This window comes from Aplidium turbinatum, chromosome 16, assembly GCF_918807975.1.
Source record: "Aplidium turbinatum chromosome 16, kaAplTurb1.1, whole genome shotgun sequence".
In the NCBI taxonomy this organism is placed as follows: Eukaryota; Metazoa; Chordata; class Ascidiacea; order Aplousobranchia; family Polyclinidae; genus Aplidium; species Aplidium turbinatum.
This window is the reverse complement of record NC_137487.1, coordinates 4,859,032-4,876,963: the sequence shown is the minus strand read 5'-3', so window position 1 is coordinate 4,876,963 and position 17,932 is coordinate 4,859,032. Positions and strand designations below refer to the sequence as shown.

Genomic DNA, 17,932 nt, shown 5'->3' with positions numbered 1-17,932 from the left:
AACAATTCAAGCATATACAGGGTGTATTGTGATTTATCGAGTGATTTAACTCTTTTCTAGTCCTTTGTGATTATAAGTGGCAAAGTACTACTACTTTATTTACAAGGCCGCTTGTGTAAAATTTTCTCGGAACTTCATGACGGACAATGCGGCCGACGGAAGGGCGAGACCCGGCGGACAAAATGTCGGTTTTTGTAGGTTAATCGCGGCGATGGCCGCGTTCAGTTTCGAGGCCTGAATTATAGGGTGATATTTTTATAAAAGATTCTCCCAGCTGGGCACGTGTCTAAGCGCCGGCGAAGTAGGAAGTAACCCAAATAAAACATCCAGCAATAGTAAGATTGAATCAACATTCTAGTCTGGTGTAGTCTAAGAAAATTAGTTTTTTACAAATAATTGTAACGAACACTTCATAAGTGGCATGAAAACAGGGTGGGCGAAACATATTTTGCCCACCCTCGTTTCACGGCAGGGTGGGCGTCGCCCACCCTGCCCACCCTATTTCGACGCCTATGCATATTTGTAATCCTTCACTTTTGTATCTATATTTTTGTGCTGTAACATATTATCATCTGTAGAAGGCATTCTTTTAATTTGTAATTTTCCATTCAATTGAAATCGTCACAGTTTGTCTAATAAGTTTTGTATTACATTTTCACAGTTGTATTTCCATAGTTAAGTTATTCCTTGTATATAATTGGTTGAGGCTTGTGTATGTTTAGTAAGTTTATTTTTAGTTTAAAACATAAATAGTTTAAATTTATTGTAGGTACGTTTTATTATTCATTTGACAACTTTAAATACTGCTATCACTATTTTCACTATAGTTTCTTCCAAAACCCAATAACTCATGTTTCTGTAAACAGACATACGTTTTACCAGATATTATTAGCTATTAATTTGTTTAACAATATCATAATGCACTACTTTGTTTTTAGCTGATGCCCAGCATTAAACAGAGTGTCTTCAACAAAGCTGATGTGATAATATTTGGAACCTATTCCAATTCCCAACCTTATCAACATAATATGTCTGAAATGAAATATGGTTAAATCTTTACATTGGATCAACGTTCAAGACCTAATGTTGTTTTCAACATTCTGGTTTTGTATTTTATGTGTTGTCATAAAGTCTACAATCTACATTTTACAGGTAAACATTAATGAATTAGTATAAGCATTAAGCATACTATGAAATCAAAAACATTTACAAGTGACCATGCTATGGAAATACTGACAAAGTTAAACAATGACAGGAAGAAGATGAAGCAGTATTGTGATGTCACGTTAAATGCTGAGTCTATCACTTTTTCTGGACACAAATGTATCCTTAGCGTGTTTTCAACTTTTTTCTCTAAAATGTTTTCAATAGAGATGAAAGAAAAGTATGAAGGAAAAGGAAACATCCAAGGAGTGACTGAAGAGACACTTGAAGCTGTTTTAAACTTCATTTACACTTGTGACATCACAATCACAAGTGAGAATGTCTACAATTTGATAGAAGCTGCTAATTATATGGAGGTTCCTCATTTAAAAGAGTTTTGTATGGAATTTTTGCTTGATGAAGTTGATGAAACCAATTGTCTTGAGATTCGAGCATATTCAAAATTGTGCAATCTTAATAAACTTGTGGATATAGCAAATGCCATAATAGTCAACCATTTTGAAAACTTGATGAACATGAACGAATTCAATGAGTTAGAGTTCAAGGATGTGAAAGATCTACTTGCATTGGAAGATAAAAAAGTGACATCTGAAAAAGTTGTTTATGATGGAATGATTCAGTGGATAAAACATGATGTAAAGTCACGCAAACAACACTTAAATGAACTTTTTTGTTTCTTGAAACTTGATAAATTATCTGCAGATTTTTTGCAAGATGTTGTTGGTCAGGAAGATTTAGTAAAAAATAACAAGGACTGCTTATTGACGTGTTTTCAATCAATGGCTTCTCAACTTCGGGTTCAACAACATAACCAAGCTATTACTGAGCAACAGAAAGCAGAAAGGTGTTTCCTTGCATTTCCAGGCAACTGCATGTGGAAGTATGATGTCAGAAGCACAAAGACAAATACTAATCTTCTACAAACAACAATTGATCATACTTATGGCTCAGCAGTTCATTATAAAAGGAGAGTTTACGTAATTGGTGGTCGTGATGGCCCAGAAATGGAGAGTTTAGATTTGGATGATGTTGATTCTGGTTGGACTCAGTTGGCCAGTACTAATGTGAAGAGAGATGGTGGTGCTTCAGTTGTTTTTGATAACTGTATTTACAATTGTGGAGGTAATAATTTTGATGCATTGAAGGGCCTTTTGTCGCCACCTGGCCAATGTTACAACATTGAGAACGACCGATGGAGTAGAATGGATGATATGAACGAAAAACATGCATATTTTTCTCTAGTTTCTACCAATGATGGAATATATGCCATCGGAGGTTATAATGGAGCTGCTGATTCTAATACAGTGGAATTTCACGACCCTCGTCAAGGTAGTTGGAAAGTGATTACCCCAATGAACTATGCAAGGCAAGGTGTGGCTGCTGTTGTTCTAAATGACAAAATATATGCTATTGAAGGTCATTGCGGTGGTGCTCTTAAATCTGTTGAACGATTTGATCCACGCAATCAAACTTGGGACAATGTTCCAGACATGAATGTTGCAAGGTATTTTCATGGAGCTTGTGTTTTGAATGAAAAGATATACGTTGCTGGTGGAGGGTTATCGGCTGTAGAAGTTTGTGACCCAGATAGGAACCTGTGGATCACTGAAGCTAATGTACCAGAATTTTCAAATATACAATTTATTGTTGCCATTTAATGTTTACATGTGCTTACCTTAATTTTGTATTTTTATGCCTTGTCATCTTTTTAAATTTTGTTTTCAAAGCTTCATCTCTTTATTAGCAATAAAATTACAGATTTGTTACTATTACCAACTATTTTGGTAGTATGGTTCATACAAAATTGGTTGCTTTACTGTGCATTGTACTAAATATACAATTGTATTAGGCCTATATGTTCTTTCCTGCTTTATTTTTATCAGAAACTTTTTAGTTTCTCACAACAATGTTATATCAGAATAGGCTACCGTATGCTAATATGTTTCATATAAATAGGCGTTATATTAAAGCAGTTACTTAAACGTGTTTCCTTGGAGAGTGTTCTGTTGTTTGTTGAAATTTCCATATGAATTTTAATGTGCACTGATCATTATGAAATCATTACTTGAGATGTGTTATCAACAGGGTTGTCGGTATTTTACCCAACCCAAAAAAACCCGGGTGGATTTTTGAAAAAAATCTCACTTAAAAAAAACCCATAAAAAACCCAAAGCATCATATTTGTGCAATTTTTATCAGAAAATTGAAAAAATGAACCAAAGTACTACAAGGTACTTAAAACAAACTTCAAATTAGGACTTAAGGATGTGATTGTGAAGGAAATTTCCAAGGATAAATTGAAAACACAGTGGATATTTCTGTACACAAAAATCATTAATGCCACTTTGTACTACACTAAAACTCATTTATGCAAGAAGGCCTCATAGTTAAACAGCCCAAGTGCATTATTTTATTGAGTTATGCCAGCATGTACTGGAAGTGAGAGGCACTTCATTGGTAAAAAGTAGTATTTGAGGTGAAATAAGCATGAATCTACCTTTTTTGCATCTTTTTTAAATAAAACCCCTAAAAAAAACCATGCGGGTTGGGCTTTTTTAAAAAACTCGGGTTTTTCTCAACCCTGGTTATCAACATCCCAGTGCATGTCTGGTTTCATTTACTTTGCTTCAGTTTATTGTAGAAACTATTGAATGTATAATACAGGACAGGGCTTCCCAAACTTTTTTGCTCTCGACCCCTTTTAATTTCCTAAAATGTTTCGCGGCCCCTTACGATTAAAACGACAAGCAGTGCGAAATATATCATACATTTGTGATATTTATTGAAAAGCTTAAAACTAACGAAAACCAAAAACAATTTACCGGCACTCGGTTCAGTTTGTTTTTATTTTTGTTAATTTCTGACCATCACAACGCAGCCTATAACTAGCCTACTGGCCCGGCTCAAGATCACGCGGCGCTGGTTCGGCTCTCAGGGTGTGCGCTTGAGCAACGCATTTCAGGACTGCTCTCTATTCAGCGGCACCTAGTGAATGGAATAATTCCCTAGCAACAATACTTCAACAATCGGAAAACTTTACTCTGTCAATCTCGGTAACCGGCCCTGCGTCAAGAGTCTCTACAAGTATGCGAAACTGCCAGGAATAACCTATCAAGGCTTTGTCAGTCCAAGGATAAAGATTCAAAACCAACCAAAACAAAAAAGCAAACACATTTATTCAGTGTGATGGATGTGACTGCCTTCTGCTACAATGCAAGTCCACCCGTGGCTCAATGTTAGTTAAAGCTGGTCTCAAGACGGTTTCAATGTTGCTTAGGTTAGAACGGTAGGCGAAGTGAGAACGTTTCAGATAAATCATTTTCAAAGTATAATTTCCAGATGTTCAATTTTTTGATGAACGCATCAATTTTACTGCTAATTTGCATTCATCAAATGCTGGCATTTGCACAACAATCTAACCTCTTAGTGTAATTTATTAAGTTAAGAATCGATTTCGCTATAGTAATAGCATCTTCAGCTAGCACATGTAAAAAAAGAAGAAAATTTGAAAAATACGTAAAACGAACAAATAAAGCAAACTCCGATGTTATCAACACGCATAAAAATTATATTTTAAATAGATGGTTACATAATATTAAAATCAAAACCTGCAAGCCTAAATCTTAACTAATGTTCTCCCACGATTTCCAACAATATTCTGGTACAAAATTCAAGAAATACATTAACCTGATCATCCGTCTAGTAAATTACAACAGTTTAAGAAGGCGAATACAAAGAAAAAACGCAATTTAGTTTCAGTCCATTGCCGTAAGTTTATATCGATAAAGCGTCAATAAAGAATAAGTGTAAATGGGCATCCATCTAGTAAATTACGACAGTTCAACAAGACGAATACAAAGAAAAACGCAATTTAATTTCAGTCCATTGCCATAAGCTTACATAGACAAAGCGTCAAAAAAGAATACGTTTAAATGGGCATAGTTGAAGAATCTATACCACAGGGGTCGGAGGTTGCTGATGACATGGGATTTAAGTGGTTGGTCGAATCAGTTTCTGTATGTTTATGGTGGCTTTGATTGTATGTAACCATTTATCTTCAGCGATGTTTAAATAATGTTTGCTGGGTTGTTCAGCGAAAGTAACGACAAAGCAGTCTGCCAGAGCTGGTTTCTTTTTGAGTTCAATATTGTGGAGTTTCGCATAATGTTTCAATAATGCTGCTTTGTCACCGGATTTATCAAAGTAATTAAAACTGTTCCAAATAGATCTATGTGTGGCCCAACGTGTGGAAAATTTTGTCATGGTTTGTCCTACATAGTGTTCGTGACATATGGTGCACGTTGCAATGTATATCCCGTAATTTTGGCAAGTTAATTTTTGTTTGAGATTGTATGTTTTGTTGAGTTTACATTTAATAGAGGTGCATTCTTTTACCATAGGCTTATGCGCTCCATGGTTACCACACAGTGCACATTTGCCGCATGGTTTGGAGTAGCCATTGGTTGGTGTTACTGCATTCAGGGCAATTTTTTTGTATTTTGTGAGTAAATTTCCCAGCGTGCTTGGCTTTTTATATGTCATCATTTGATTGGGCTGTAGTTTTTTCTCTGCGTTGGTGGTCTTGAGTAAATTAGGAAAAGATGTAGGCCAGATTACTCTGTGGGCTTTGGTTGCATTTTTTTCTGTGGGTTTAGGTATCCGTTCTGTCCATTTTTTCAGCAAGTTGAATTTTTTCTTTGATAAGTTTTTGGGGAAAATTTGATTTCAAAGCCTTGTTTTTAAGATGTTCAAGTGCTGCAGTGTAGTCGTGTTGTGTTTCATTCAATCTCCTGAGTCGTAATGCTTCTCCATGTAATGCTTCTCCATGTATGATCAATTTTAGATTTCAATGCAAAATCTTGATGTTTTCTTCTAGGAGGGACAAATTAAATTTGTTTAGTTTTTCAAGCAAATCTGACATTTGATATAATTTCAAAAGCTAGATGTGGACCAAGACTAAATTTTATTCTGTTGGAAAAATCACAATTTTAGCTTTAAACGTTAATTGGCTAGCCATTAGCTATGACTTTTGAAAACCACCTCACTTCACGATGCAGTAAAAGAGCTTTTAACTTAGATTCCATTTCACCTCGCGACTCTTAGTAAAGTTAATAACTGTCACAGCACTCGCATAGAAGTGTTAATATGCAGTTCTGCGGACCCTGAAGTTCATTAAACGACCCCTTAAGGGGTCACGACCCCCAGTTTGGGAAGCCCTGATATAGGACCTTATCATAGATAAAATCTTTTTCATGCATTGTAGTTGCAGATTGGTTGTGTTGGTTGAAATGTCAAAATTTATTACATTTATGCTGTGATTAGTTACGTTGATATTCTGATTTGTTAGCCTAATGTTAAATGTTTACATTCTCATGACATTACATAATTATTATGCAGACAACCATGTTCTATCTGATTATCAGATTTGTAACAGTTTCTGCCCAACTTACTGAAAAACTCACATTTGCTATCTATGCTTGACCTGTCATTTCTTTTTGGTGTGCTTTGAACAATCCTACATTATTTTGATCAGTGCGATGTAGTGCACATTTCTAAGCCTAGTTTGATGAATGTTTTAGGTTGTGGTTTTTATTTGTTCACTTATCCATTATCCAACCATGTACATTGAAACTTCATATTCTGATTTAAAAATATGCAAATTTGTAATCCTTCACTTTTGTATGTATATTTTTGTGTGGTTACAAAATACAGATGTTATCATCTGTAGAAGGCATTCTTTTAATTTGTAATTTTCCATTCAATTGAAATCGTCACAGTTGGTCTAATAAGTTTTGTATTACATTTTCACAGTTGTATTTCCGTAGTTAGGCTAAGTTATTCCTTCTATAATTGGTTGAGGCAGCTTGTGTATGCTTAGAAAGTTTATTTTTAGTTTAAAAGATAAATAGTTTAAATTTATTGTTGGTACGTTTTATTATTTATTTGACAACTTTAAATACTGCTATTACTATTTTCACTATAGTCTCTTCCAAAACCCAATAACCCATGTTTCTGTAAACAAACATACGTTTCCCCAGATATTATTAGCTATTAAACTGTTCAACGATGTCATAATGCACTACGGTACTTTGTTTTTGGCTGATGCCCGGCAATAAACGGAGTGTCTTTAACAGATCTGCTGTGATAATATTTGGAACCTATTCCAATTCCCAACCTTATCAACAATCAACACATATGTCTGAAATGAAATATATTTAAATCTTTGGGTCTGCTACTGTTCGGTGAGTCCGATTCGGTGAGAGCCTTTTAGGTGAGAACCTTTTTCGGAGAGTTCCCTATTCGGTGATTTTTTAAAAACTTTTTTGAAATTTATTGGTTACCGTAGCCTAATTATCATTGCCGTTTTTACATCGTTTTAACGTCGCTAAACGTTGAAATAAGACCCGTAACCCCTAACCCATCACCTTAACCCTAACCCTTAATCCTTACCCATAACCCTAACCTTAACCCCTAACCCTAAAACGGCAATGATAATTGAATACGTGAATTCAAAAAGGGCCCAATTCCACATTTTGCCAATTTTCACTTTTTTGTGTTTTTCTCCTCTTCTTGGTGTCCTCTACATGATGCGTGCAAAAACAGCCGATTTACTATAACCAAAACGTGAAAAATGCTCGGTCAATATTTCTACTGAATGCAACAAGGGCCCAACTGGAGGAATTGGGCCCTTGTTGCATTCAGTCAGCTAAAGCGAAAACAATGTTGGCTTTGTGTAGTCTGCCGGACTTTGCTCGTGGGACTTTTACAGCTGTAGCTAAATATAGCAACAGCTTACTATTTATGTATTAAACATTATTTTTGCATTTTTAGATTACTTTCCTTTGAATAAAGATTAGTAATATTAGAATTGGCAGCACTAGTTTAGTTTGTCATGCAGTCTACTGGTCTGTGGTACTGGTAGAGTAGCCCACAGCATCAGCCTTGTCGTTATACAGTAGCCTACGGTAGCCTTCAGTTTATCTCTGAATAAAAAAGGTAATTCCTATGAAGATGTCTGAACCAACAGTTACTGATGCAACTTGTGAAGAAGCTAGTGAAGTAAGAGGAAGAAAAAGAATGGGGTCGGAATGCTGCTAAAAAAATGAGGGCTGAAGGGAAAAGTTACACCAATAGCAAAGGAAAGAAGATCGATGCTAGAAAAACTGGAAACAACTGCAGGTATAATAACTTAATTTCTGTAGCAAAGAACAACTTATTTTTTATGGTTGAGTTTTTAGTTTTACGCTAGGCCTAGCCTATAGCTTACTTAACATTACAGTAACTTACGTAGGCCTATGTCATGGACTTCTAAATAGTAGCATCTGGACTGAAAACTTAGTGGGCAACAGTAGGCCAAACAGTTGGTACAACAGTTGGCCAACAATGGGCCGACAGCCAAGTAACTAACCCTGTTGGCCAACTGTAAGTTTCCAGTCCAGATGCTACTATTTAGAAGTCCATGCCTATGTGTTTAATTTGGTCTTTCCTTTCGGTACTGGTAATCAGTTTCAGCAATATTTTTTTATTCTAGTTGTGCTTATGTATCATGGTATAGCCTTTCATGCAGCTATTAAGTACCGGTATCTTTAACTGTCACTACAGTAGGCTACTATTTGTTGGCACTGATAGGCTAAAGTGTTTGTTATTCTTTTATTAGATGCAAATAAAGATGCATTATTGGGCTAACTGATGCCACAAAATGTTGGATACCAAGGAACCACACCAAAGAACAAAAGAGGGAAGAATGGCAAACAGATTACTAAAAGTGATGATATCAAGCTGAAAATCGATACTCATATTTGCAGCTTCCCCTACCGGGTGTCTCACTATGGTGGTCACGGGAACAAAAGGCGCTATCTTGGGTCTGACCTCAATGTCCTTAAGATGTATACTTTGTTTCTCGAGACACATTATCCACAACATTATGCTGAGTACAAAGATGGTAAAGACCCACAAAAGCTAGACTGTGAAGTGAAGTATCAGTACTATTATGAGTACTACAAACTAAATTTCAACTATGGCTTTGGGAGACCAAAGACAGATGTATGCACAGTGTGTGCTGAGCATGAAGCAAACATAAAGCTTGAATCAAACGCTGCCGCTCAGAGAGCACTGAAAGTCAAACTTGATATACCGGTACACAAGCGAAAAGCCAAAGAATTCTTTACGCCACTGAAAGAAAAACTGCACTGGTGAAAGACCAAGAGGACACAGAGTGTCTGTGTTTTGATTTTAAGCAAAATATGCCATATCCACACATTGCAACAGGAGATGTGTTTTATAGCCGGCAGCTGTCGTTATTTGTTTTTGGTATACATTTGGCAAAAACTGGTAAAAGTCGAATATATACCTGGCCTGAAACAGAGGCTAGAAGGGGTGCAAATGAGGTCTTGAGCTGCCTTCATGACTACATCACTAATTACCTTGATGCAAATGCACGCAAATTGCATGTATTTACCGATGGGTGTCGCGGCCAAAACCACAACAATACCATGGTGCAATACCTGCATACTTTAGTATTGAATGGCAGATTTGACTCTGTTACACACCGTCTGCCCATGCGCGGTCACAGTTACCAACCATGTGACCGACAGTTTGGCATTATCGAGAGGATGCAGAGAAGACGAGACCATGTGGAGTTGTACTCCGGATGGAACGAAATGATACGCGAGCGTTTCCAGCTAACCGTCATGAAAGGAAATCAAATGAAAGATTTCAAAGCTGCACTTGGTTAATGCTACAAAACCAACGTGAAGGACTGGAAAATAACACAGTACAAAGTTTTTAACTATGATGCTCCTAACAAGCTACAAATCGTAACCTCTACAGATATGAATGAAACAATCGAACAAAAGTTTCGCCTTTTAAAGCCAGCATTCACCCGGGTGGAATACCCCACTGAACCCCTACACAGTGGTCCATGTTCAGTTAATCCTAAGAAAGTAAAAGATGTGCAGTCACTGGCACGATATCTGGGAGAAGAGGGAAGAGAATACATGAAGACCTTGAATACGCACATGCCTCACGGTGAACCTGAAGAAAAGTCCGATTATGAAGAGTGACCATGACTTTGAAATGTTGTAAACATTGCTGCATGATAGTTTTGCCTTTCTCTGTGTAGTTGAATCAATCTTATTATATTCTGTGCCCATTTTCTTATTAATAAAATAGTCAAAAAAGAGTTGGTAGCACATACAATCTTGTTGATTTGTAAAAGGGCCCAATTTTGGTGAATTAACTTCCCCACAGTTTCGTAGCAGAACCTCCCCCTGATGAAATTTTCATGCTTATTACCAGGCCTGGAAAAAATGTGGAATCCGGGAATGACGTTCCCGGGAAATTTGCCGGTTCGCGGGAAATTTTTACCGTAAGAATCACGTTACTAACGTCTTCATACGAGCGTCGCAAATGCGTATTTACAAGAAACGTTATTTACGAAATAAAGTTTGGTATTGTGATGTCATAATTGTAAATTCCAGTATACCAATGGTAGGCCACTAGGCCTACTGCTATTTTGCATTCATCAAATGCTGGCGTTTGCACAACGGGAAAAAATTTAGCAGTCAATAGATGCTTTTAGCAGATTAGCCTTCGCAGTGAAAGTGTTAATTTAATTTCTCAGCGGGAAGTTTTTCCTTTCTATCCACTTAGGGTCGGCGTTTTCCCTTACGTCATGGTGCCATGCCAACGGCGTTTTGTTTTTTTGCAAATTTTTTTGTTGGCATTTCGACTGTAATATGAATTCAACGTGTCCAGGCCTTGAATCAACGTGGAAAGACTCATTGAATAGCCAGTTTGAACTGAATTTCTCAAACCTGCGTGTAAACACACCAGCTTTTTCCATACGAAGCAAAACCATAACGATGATTTATTGAACCCAAACTATTTCTGATAACAGAAGCTTTAGGGAATTCACCGAGGCGATACAAGCTGTATACGACCGTAAACATTGTTCCAAAGTTAAGCAACAAAAATTTGCGTGTATAGACGCTTGCCCGGTGACGCAAGCAAAACGCGCCCGCGTTGCCGATGCTATGCGGCTATTCGACTGCTCGTGTTGGCGTTATTATTACTATTTGCATAACTCAAGTTAGCCCTATATTCACTTCAGTTCAGCGTGTATTTTCAATAATTCTTGGTGATAAACTAATGGCAGCTACGCCAACGTTTACATCAAAGCTTCCGATTAGGTGTGGCTATTGCTGGGTGTCTATGCGAAGGGACAGACTTAGCGAACATACCCGTCAGCAACATCGAGGTTTTCCTATTAAAGAATATGGTCAAATAAGACGGAAATGTTTTCGGATATGGTCAAACAAAACGGAAATGTTTTCTTCATCAACTCGGAAAAGACCACATCCCCAAGACAAGGAGAACAATCAAGGACAACAACAAAAACAACAAACGAAACAGGTGTTATTGCTAGTAGTAAAGAAGTCGAAGACAGTGACGTCGAGTTATTGGAAGCGCAACCCACGGAAATCGTAACAACGGACAACCAGCCTGAAACACGTCATCTTACAATTGGAGCTGAATCGCAAAATAATTCTGAAATGAACGAAAAGCTAGACAAGATACTCGATAAACTCACAGAAATGAAATTGTTAGCAGACAAGTCAACGCAATCTCGCCCAATTGCTGCAATAAAATCTGGAATATACGACGAAGTTTCTGCTGTAAAAATATTACTTCAAAGTAGTAAATCTATTCAAAGAGTAAGCGAAATTGCGAAACTTACTGTGGATGTAGACAACAACATTTTAATATGTGATTCTTGTTCTACCGACATCAGTGTTAGAGTTCGATGTGGTGCTGGAGTATTTTATTACGACTTTTCACTTGGAATTGACTTTGCCGACAATAACCAGCCAGTTGGTTTTACTAAAAAAAATCCATAGCAAGACACATAGCTGCAGATGCGCACCAAGAAAATTTGATTCGCATTACGGTTGTCAAGTACGTAACAAGCGGCTCGTGATGGCGTATTGTTTCATGACATTCACACGGTGGTCAGTGAGTCAGTGGATCTAATTTATAAGCATGCGGCGTCTAATTTATTATACCTATTGTTGTTCCAATTTATTCCGATCAACGTGGGCATATCAGGCACAAACAGTGCGTCATGCCTGCTTACGAATAAAATACGATACCAAGATTGTTTATTGGAACTATGAAGCTACAGATGGCCATCTATAATATATTTTTGCGTGAGGTTTTTCGCCAGAAAACGTGTAAATGTGTAATTATGACGTCATTATCGTGATTGTAAACCACGGGAAATTTTTTCACAAAAAAACAGATTCCCGGGAAGCCAAGCATTTTTTCCAGCCCTGCTTATTACTACTTACCAGTATATCTAAACATATAACCAATATTGAAGTTCCAGCACTAAGATAAATGGCAGTAAAAAATAAAACGCGTTTATCTCAAAATCACATTTCTGGTAATTGGGCCCTTATTGAATTCATGTATTCAATTAGGCTATGGTACACGTTAATTTAAAAAAAAATTACCGAATAGGGCTCTCATCGAAAAAGGCTCTCACCGAATAGGGAACTCACCGAAACGGGCCATTCCATAAATCTTTACATTGGATCAATGTTCAAGAACTAATATTGTTTTCAACATTCTGGTTTTGTATTTTATGTGTTGTCATAAAATCTACATTTTACAGGTAAAAATTAATGAATTAGTAGGCTATAAGCATACAATGAAATCAAAGAAATTTACAAGCAACCATGCTCTGGAAATCTTGACAAGGTTAAACAATGACAGGAAGAAGATGAAGCAGTATTGTGATGTCACATTAAATGCTGAGTCTAATGCTTTTTCTGGACACAAATGTATCCTTAGCGTGTTTTCAACATTTTTCTTTAAAATGTTTTCAATAGAGATGAAAGAAAAGTATGAAGGAAAAGGAAATATCCAAGGAGTGACTGAAGAAACACTTGAAGCTGTTTTAAACTTCATTTACACTTGTGACATCACAATCACAAGTGAGAACGTGTACAATTTGATAGAAGCTGCTAATTATATGGAGGTTCCTCATTTGAAAGAGTTTTGTATGGAATTTTTGTTTGATGAAGTTGATGAAACCAGTTGTCTCCAGATTCGAGCATATTCAAAACTGTACAATCTTAATAAACTTGTGGATAAAGCAAATGCTATAATAGCCAACCATTTTGAAAACTTGGTGAACATGCAGGAATTTAATGTGTTAGAATTCAAAGACGTGAAAGAACTACTTGCATTGGAAGATAAAAAAGTGACATCTGAAAAAGTTGTTTATAATGGAATGATTCAGTGGATTAGGCATGATATAGAAACACGCAAACAACACTTAAATGAACTGTTTGGTTTGTTGGAACTTGATCAATTATCTGCAGATTTTTTACAAGATGTTGTTGGTCAGGAAGAGTTAGTTAAAAATAATAAGGACTGCTTGTTGATGTGTTTTCAATCAATGGCTTCTCGATTTCGAGTTCAACAACATAACCAAGCTATTACTGAGCAACAGAAAGCAGAAAGGTATTTCCTTGCATTTCAAGGCAACTGTGTGTGGAAGTATGATGTCATAAGCCTGAAGACAACAACTAATCTTCTACAAACAACATTTGATCATACTTATGGCTCAGCAGTCCATTATAAAAGGAAAGTATACGTCATTGGTGGTTGTTGTAGCCCAGAAATGGAGAGTTTAGATTTGGATGATGTTGATTCAGGTTGGACTCAGTTGGCCAGTGCTAATGTGAAGAGAGAAGGTGGTGCTTCAGTTGTTTTTGATAACTGTATTTACAATTGTGGAGGCAGTAACTATGATGCATTAAATGACCAGGCTTTGTCTCCACCTGGCCAATGTTACAACATTGAGAACGACCAATGGAGTAGAATGGATGATATTATGAACAAAAAACATACATATTTTGCTCTAGTTTCTACCAATGATGGAATATATGCCATCGGAGGTCATAATGGAGCTGCTGATACTAATACAGTGGAATTTCACGACCATCGTCAAGGTGGTTGGAAAGTCATTACCCCAATGAAATATGCAAGGCAAGGTATGGCTGCTGTTGTTCTAAACGACAAAATATATGCCATTGGAGGTCATTACTGTGGTGCTCTGAAATCTGTTGAACGATTTGATCCACGCAATCAAACTTGGGACAATGTTCCAGACATGAATTTTGCAAGGTACTACCATGGAGCTTGTGTTTTGAATGGAAAGATATACGTTGCTGGTGGATCGTCATCGGCTGTAGAAGTTTATGATCCAGATAGGAACCTATGGATGACTGAAGCTAATGTACCAGACTTTTCAAATGTACAATTTATTGTTGCTATTTAGTGTTTACATGTGCTTACCTTGAATTTGTATTTTTATGCCATGTCATCTTTTTTAATTTTGTTTTCAAGGCTACATCTCTTTAGTAGCAATAAAATTACGGATTCATTACTATTACTATTTTGGTCGTATATGGTTCATACAAACTTGGTTGCTTTACTGTGCATGTTACTAAATATACAATTGTATAAGCCTAGGTTCTTTCCTACTTCAGTTTCATCAGAAAATTTTTAGTTTCTTACAACAATGTTATATCAGAACAGGCTACCATATGCTAAAATGTTTTATATAAATAGGCTGCATTTGATAAAAGCGGTTTATTGTACTTTGCTTCAGTTGATTGTGGAAACTATTGAATGTACGGTATATAATATATAATATAGGACCGTATCATAGATAAAACCTTTTTCATGCATTGTAGTTGCAGGTTGGTTGTGTTTGTTGAAATGTTAAAATTTAGTACATTTATGCTGTGATTAATTATGTTGATATTCTTTTTTGTTTGCCATATGTTAAATTTTTACATTTTCATGACATTACATAATTATCATGCAGACAACCATGACCTATCTGATTATCAAATTTGTAACATTTTCTGCCGAACTCACTGAAAAACTTACATTTGCTATCTATGCTTGACGTCTCATTTCTTTATGGTGTGCATGTGCATTGAACAACCCTACATTTGATCAGTGCGATGCACCGCACGTTTCTAAGCCTAGTTTGATGAATGTTTTTGGTTGTGGTTTTTATTTGTTCACTTATCCAACCATGTACCTTGAAACTTCATATTCTGATATAAAAAAAATACAAATTTGTAATTTTCCATTCAATTGGAATCGTCACAGTTTGTCTAATAAGTTTTGTATTACATTTTCACAGTTGTATTTCCATAGTTAAATTATTTCTTCTTTAATTGGTTGAGGCTTGTGTATGTTTAGTAAGTTTATTTTTAGTTTAAAACATAAATAGTTTAAAATAATTTTAGGTAGTAGGTACCGTACGTTTTATTATTCATTTGACAACTTTAAATACTGCTATCGCTATTTTCACTATAGTCTCTTCCAAAACCCAATAACTCATGTTTCTGTAAACAGACATACGTTTTACCAGATATTATTAGCTAATAATTTGTTTAACAATGTCATAATGCACTGCTTTGTTTTTAGCTGATACCCAGCATTAAACAGAGTGTCTTCAACAAAGCTGCTGTGATAATATTTGGAACCTATTCCAATTCCCAACCTTATCAACATAATATGTCTGAAATGAATTATGTTTAAATCATTACATTGGATCAGCGTTCAAGAACTAATGTTGTTTTCAACATTCTGGTTTTGTATTTTATGTGTTGTCATAAAGTCTACATTTGACAGGTAAACATTAATGAATTAGTACAAGCATTAAACATACAATGAAATCAAAAACATTTACAAGTGACCATGCTATGGAAATACTGACAAGGTTAAACAATGACAGGAAGAAGATGAAGCAGTATTGTGATGTCACATTAAATGCTGAGTCTAATGCTTTTTCTGGGCACAAATGTATCCTTGGCGTGTTTTCAACATTTTTCTTTAAAATGTTTTCAATAGAGATGAAAGAAAAGTATGAAGGAAAAGGAAATATCCAAGGAGTGACTGAAGAGACACTTGAAGCTGTTTTAAACTTCATTTACACTTGTGACATCACAATCACAAGTGAGAATGTCTACCATTTGATAGAAGCTGCTAATTATATGGAGGTTCCTCATTTAAAAGAGTTTTGCGTGGAATTTTTGTTTGATGAAATTGATGAAATCAATTGTCTCCAGATTCGAGCATATTCAAAACTGTACAATCTTAATAGACTTCTGGATAAAGCAAATGCTATAATAGCCAACCATTTTGAAAACTTGATGAACATGAAGGAATTCAATGATTTAGAATTCAAAGACCTGAAAGAACTACTTGCATTGGAAGATAAAAAAGTGACATCTGAAAAAGTTGTGTATGATGGAATGATTCAGTGGATTAAGCATGATATAGAAACACACAAGCAACACTTAAATGAACTGTTTGGTTTGTTGAAACTTGATCAATTATCTGCAGATTTTTTACAAGATGTTGTTGGTCAGGAAGAGTTAGTGAAAAATAACAAGGACTGCTTATTGATGTGTTTTCAATCAATGGCTTCTCGATTTCGAGTTCAACAGCATAACCAAGCTATTACTGAGCAGCAGAAAGTAGAAAGGTATTTCCTTGCATTTCAAGGCAAGTGTATGTGGAAGTATGATGTCAAAAGCACAAAGACAAATACTGATCTTCCACACACATTAATTGATCATACTTATGGCTCAGCAGTCCATTATAAAAAGAAAGTTTACGTAATTGGTAGTTGTTATGGCCCAGAAATGGAAAGTTTAGATTTGGATGATGTTGACTCAGGTTGGACCCAGTTGGCCAGTACCAATGTGATGAGAGGTGGTTCTGCTTCAGTTGTTTTTGATAACTGTATTTACAATTGTGGAGGCTGTGATACATTGAATGGCATGTTGTCATCTGCAGAACGTTACAACATTGAGAACGACCGATGGAGTAGAATGGATGATATGAATGAGAAACATGCATATTTTGCCTTAGTTTCTACCAATGATGGAATATATGCTATCGGAGGTCATAATGGAGCTGCTGATACTAATACAGTTGAATTTCACGACCCTCGTCAAGGTGGTTGGAAAATCATTACCCCAATGAACCATGTAAGGCAAGGTGTGGTTGCTGTTGTTCTAAATGACAAAATATATGCCATTGGAGGAGGTCGTTACGGTGATGCTCTTAAATCTGTTGAATGGTTTGACCCACGCAATCAAACTTGGGACAATGTTCCAGACATGAATTTTGCAAGGCACTTTTATGGAGCTTGTGTTTTGAATGGAAAGGTATACATTGCTGGTGGAGGGTCATCGGCTGTAGAAGTTTATGACCCAGATAGGAACCTGTGGATCACTGAAGCTAATGTAACAGAATTTTCAAGTGTACAATTTCTTGTAGCCATTTAGTGTTTACATGTGCTTATCTTGATTTTGTATTTTTATGTCATGTCATTTTTTTAAGTTTTGTTTTTAAGGCTTCATGTCTTCGCAGCAATAAAATTACTGATTATTACTATTACCAACTATTTTGGTAGTATGGGTAATACAAAATTGGTTGCTTTACTGTGCATTAGGGTGGAGTGAAAATAACTTTTTCGCGAAATTCAAAAACATAGCCCCCTAAAAAGTTGCTTTTGTTCATGAAAAACGCATTTGCCAATACTTGCCCAATTTTTATCATATTTCAACAAGGTTTCCTCGTTTATGTTTTAAAACACTAGAAATACATATGATGACAGCGTGAGCAAATTATGACGTCACCAAATCCAATATGGCCGCCAAATTCAGTT

At 36.1% G+C, this 17,932-nt stretch overlaps 3 protein-coding genes across 3 annotated transcripts; all 3 read left to right on the top strand.

The window, feature by feature from the left end:
- Nucleotides 1–1,190: 1,190 nt before the first annotated feature.
- LOC145785934 (kelch-like protein 12) lies at nucleotides 1,191–2,822 on the top strand. Its single transcript, XM_082597628.1, has one exon. It carries the CDS (start codon nucleotides 1,191–1,193, stop codon nucleotides 2,820–2,822), a length of 1,632 nt encoding a protein of 543 aa, XP_082453754.1.
- Nucleotides 2,823–13,080: 10,258 nt separating this feature from the next.
- LOC145785838 (kelch-like protein 7) lies at nucleotides 13,081–14,767 on the top strand. The gene has a single exon (XM_082597544.1). It carries the CDS (start codon nucleotides 13,199–13,201, stop codon nucleotides 14,510–14,512), a length of 1,314 nt encoding a protein of 437 aa, XP_082453670.1. The 5' UTR covers nucleotides 13,081–13,198; the 3' UTR covers nucleotides 14,513–14,767.
- Nucleotides 14,768–16,091: 1,324 nt separating this feature from the next.
- On the top strand, nucleotides 16,092–17,549 carry LOC145785932 (kelch-like protein 25). Its single transcript, XM_082597626.1, has one exon. The coding sequence runs from the start codon at nucleotides 16,092–16,094 to the stop codon at nucleotides 17,547–17,549; it is 1,458 nt and encodes a 485-aa protein (XP_082453752.1).
- The last annotated feature ends 383 nt before the right edge of the window (nucleotides 17,550–17,932 follow it).

Bases quoted from the DNA above. Each gene is read 5' to 3' on its own strand.
- LOC145785934 (XM_082597628.1), top strand. From the start codon at position 1,191: ATGAAATCAAAAACATTTACAAGTGACCATGCTATGGAAATACTGACA.
- LOC145785838 (XM_082597544.1), top strand. From the start codon at position 13,199: ATGGAGGTTCCTCATTTGAAAGAGTTTTGTATGGAATTTTTGTTTGAT.
- LOC145785932 (XM_082597626.1), top strand. From the start codon at position 16,092: ATGTTTTCAATAGAGATGAAAGAAAAGTATGAAGGAAAAGGAAATATC.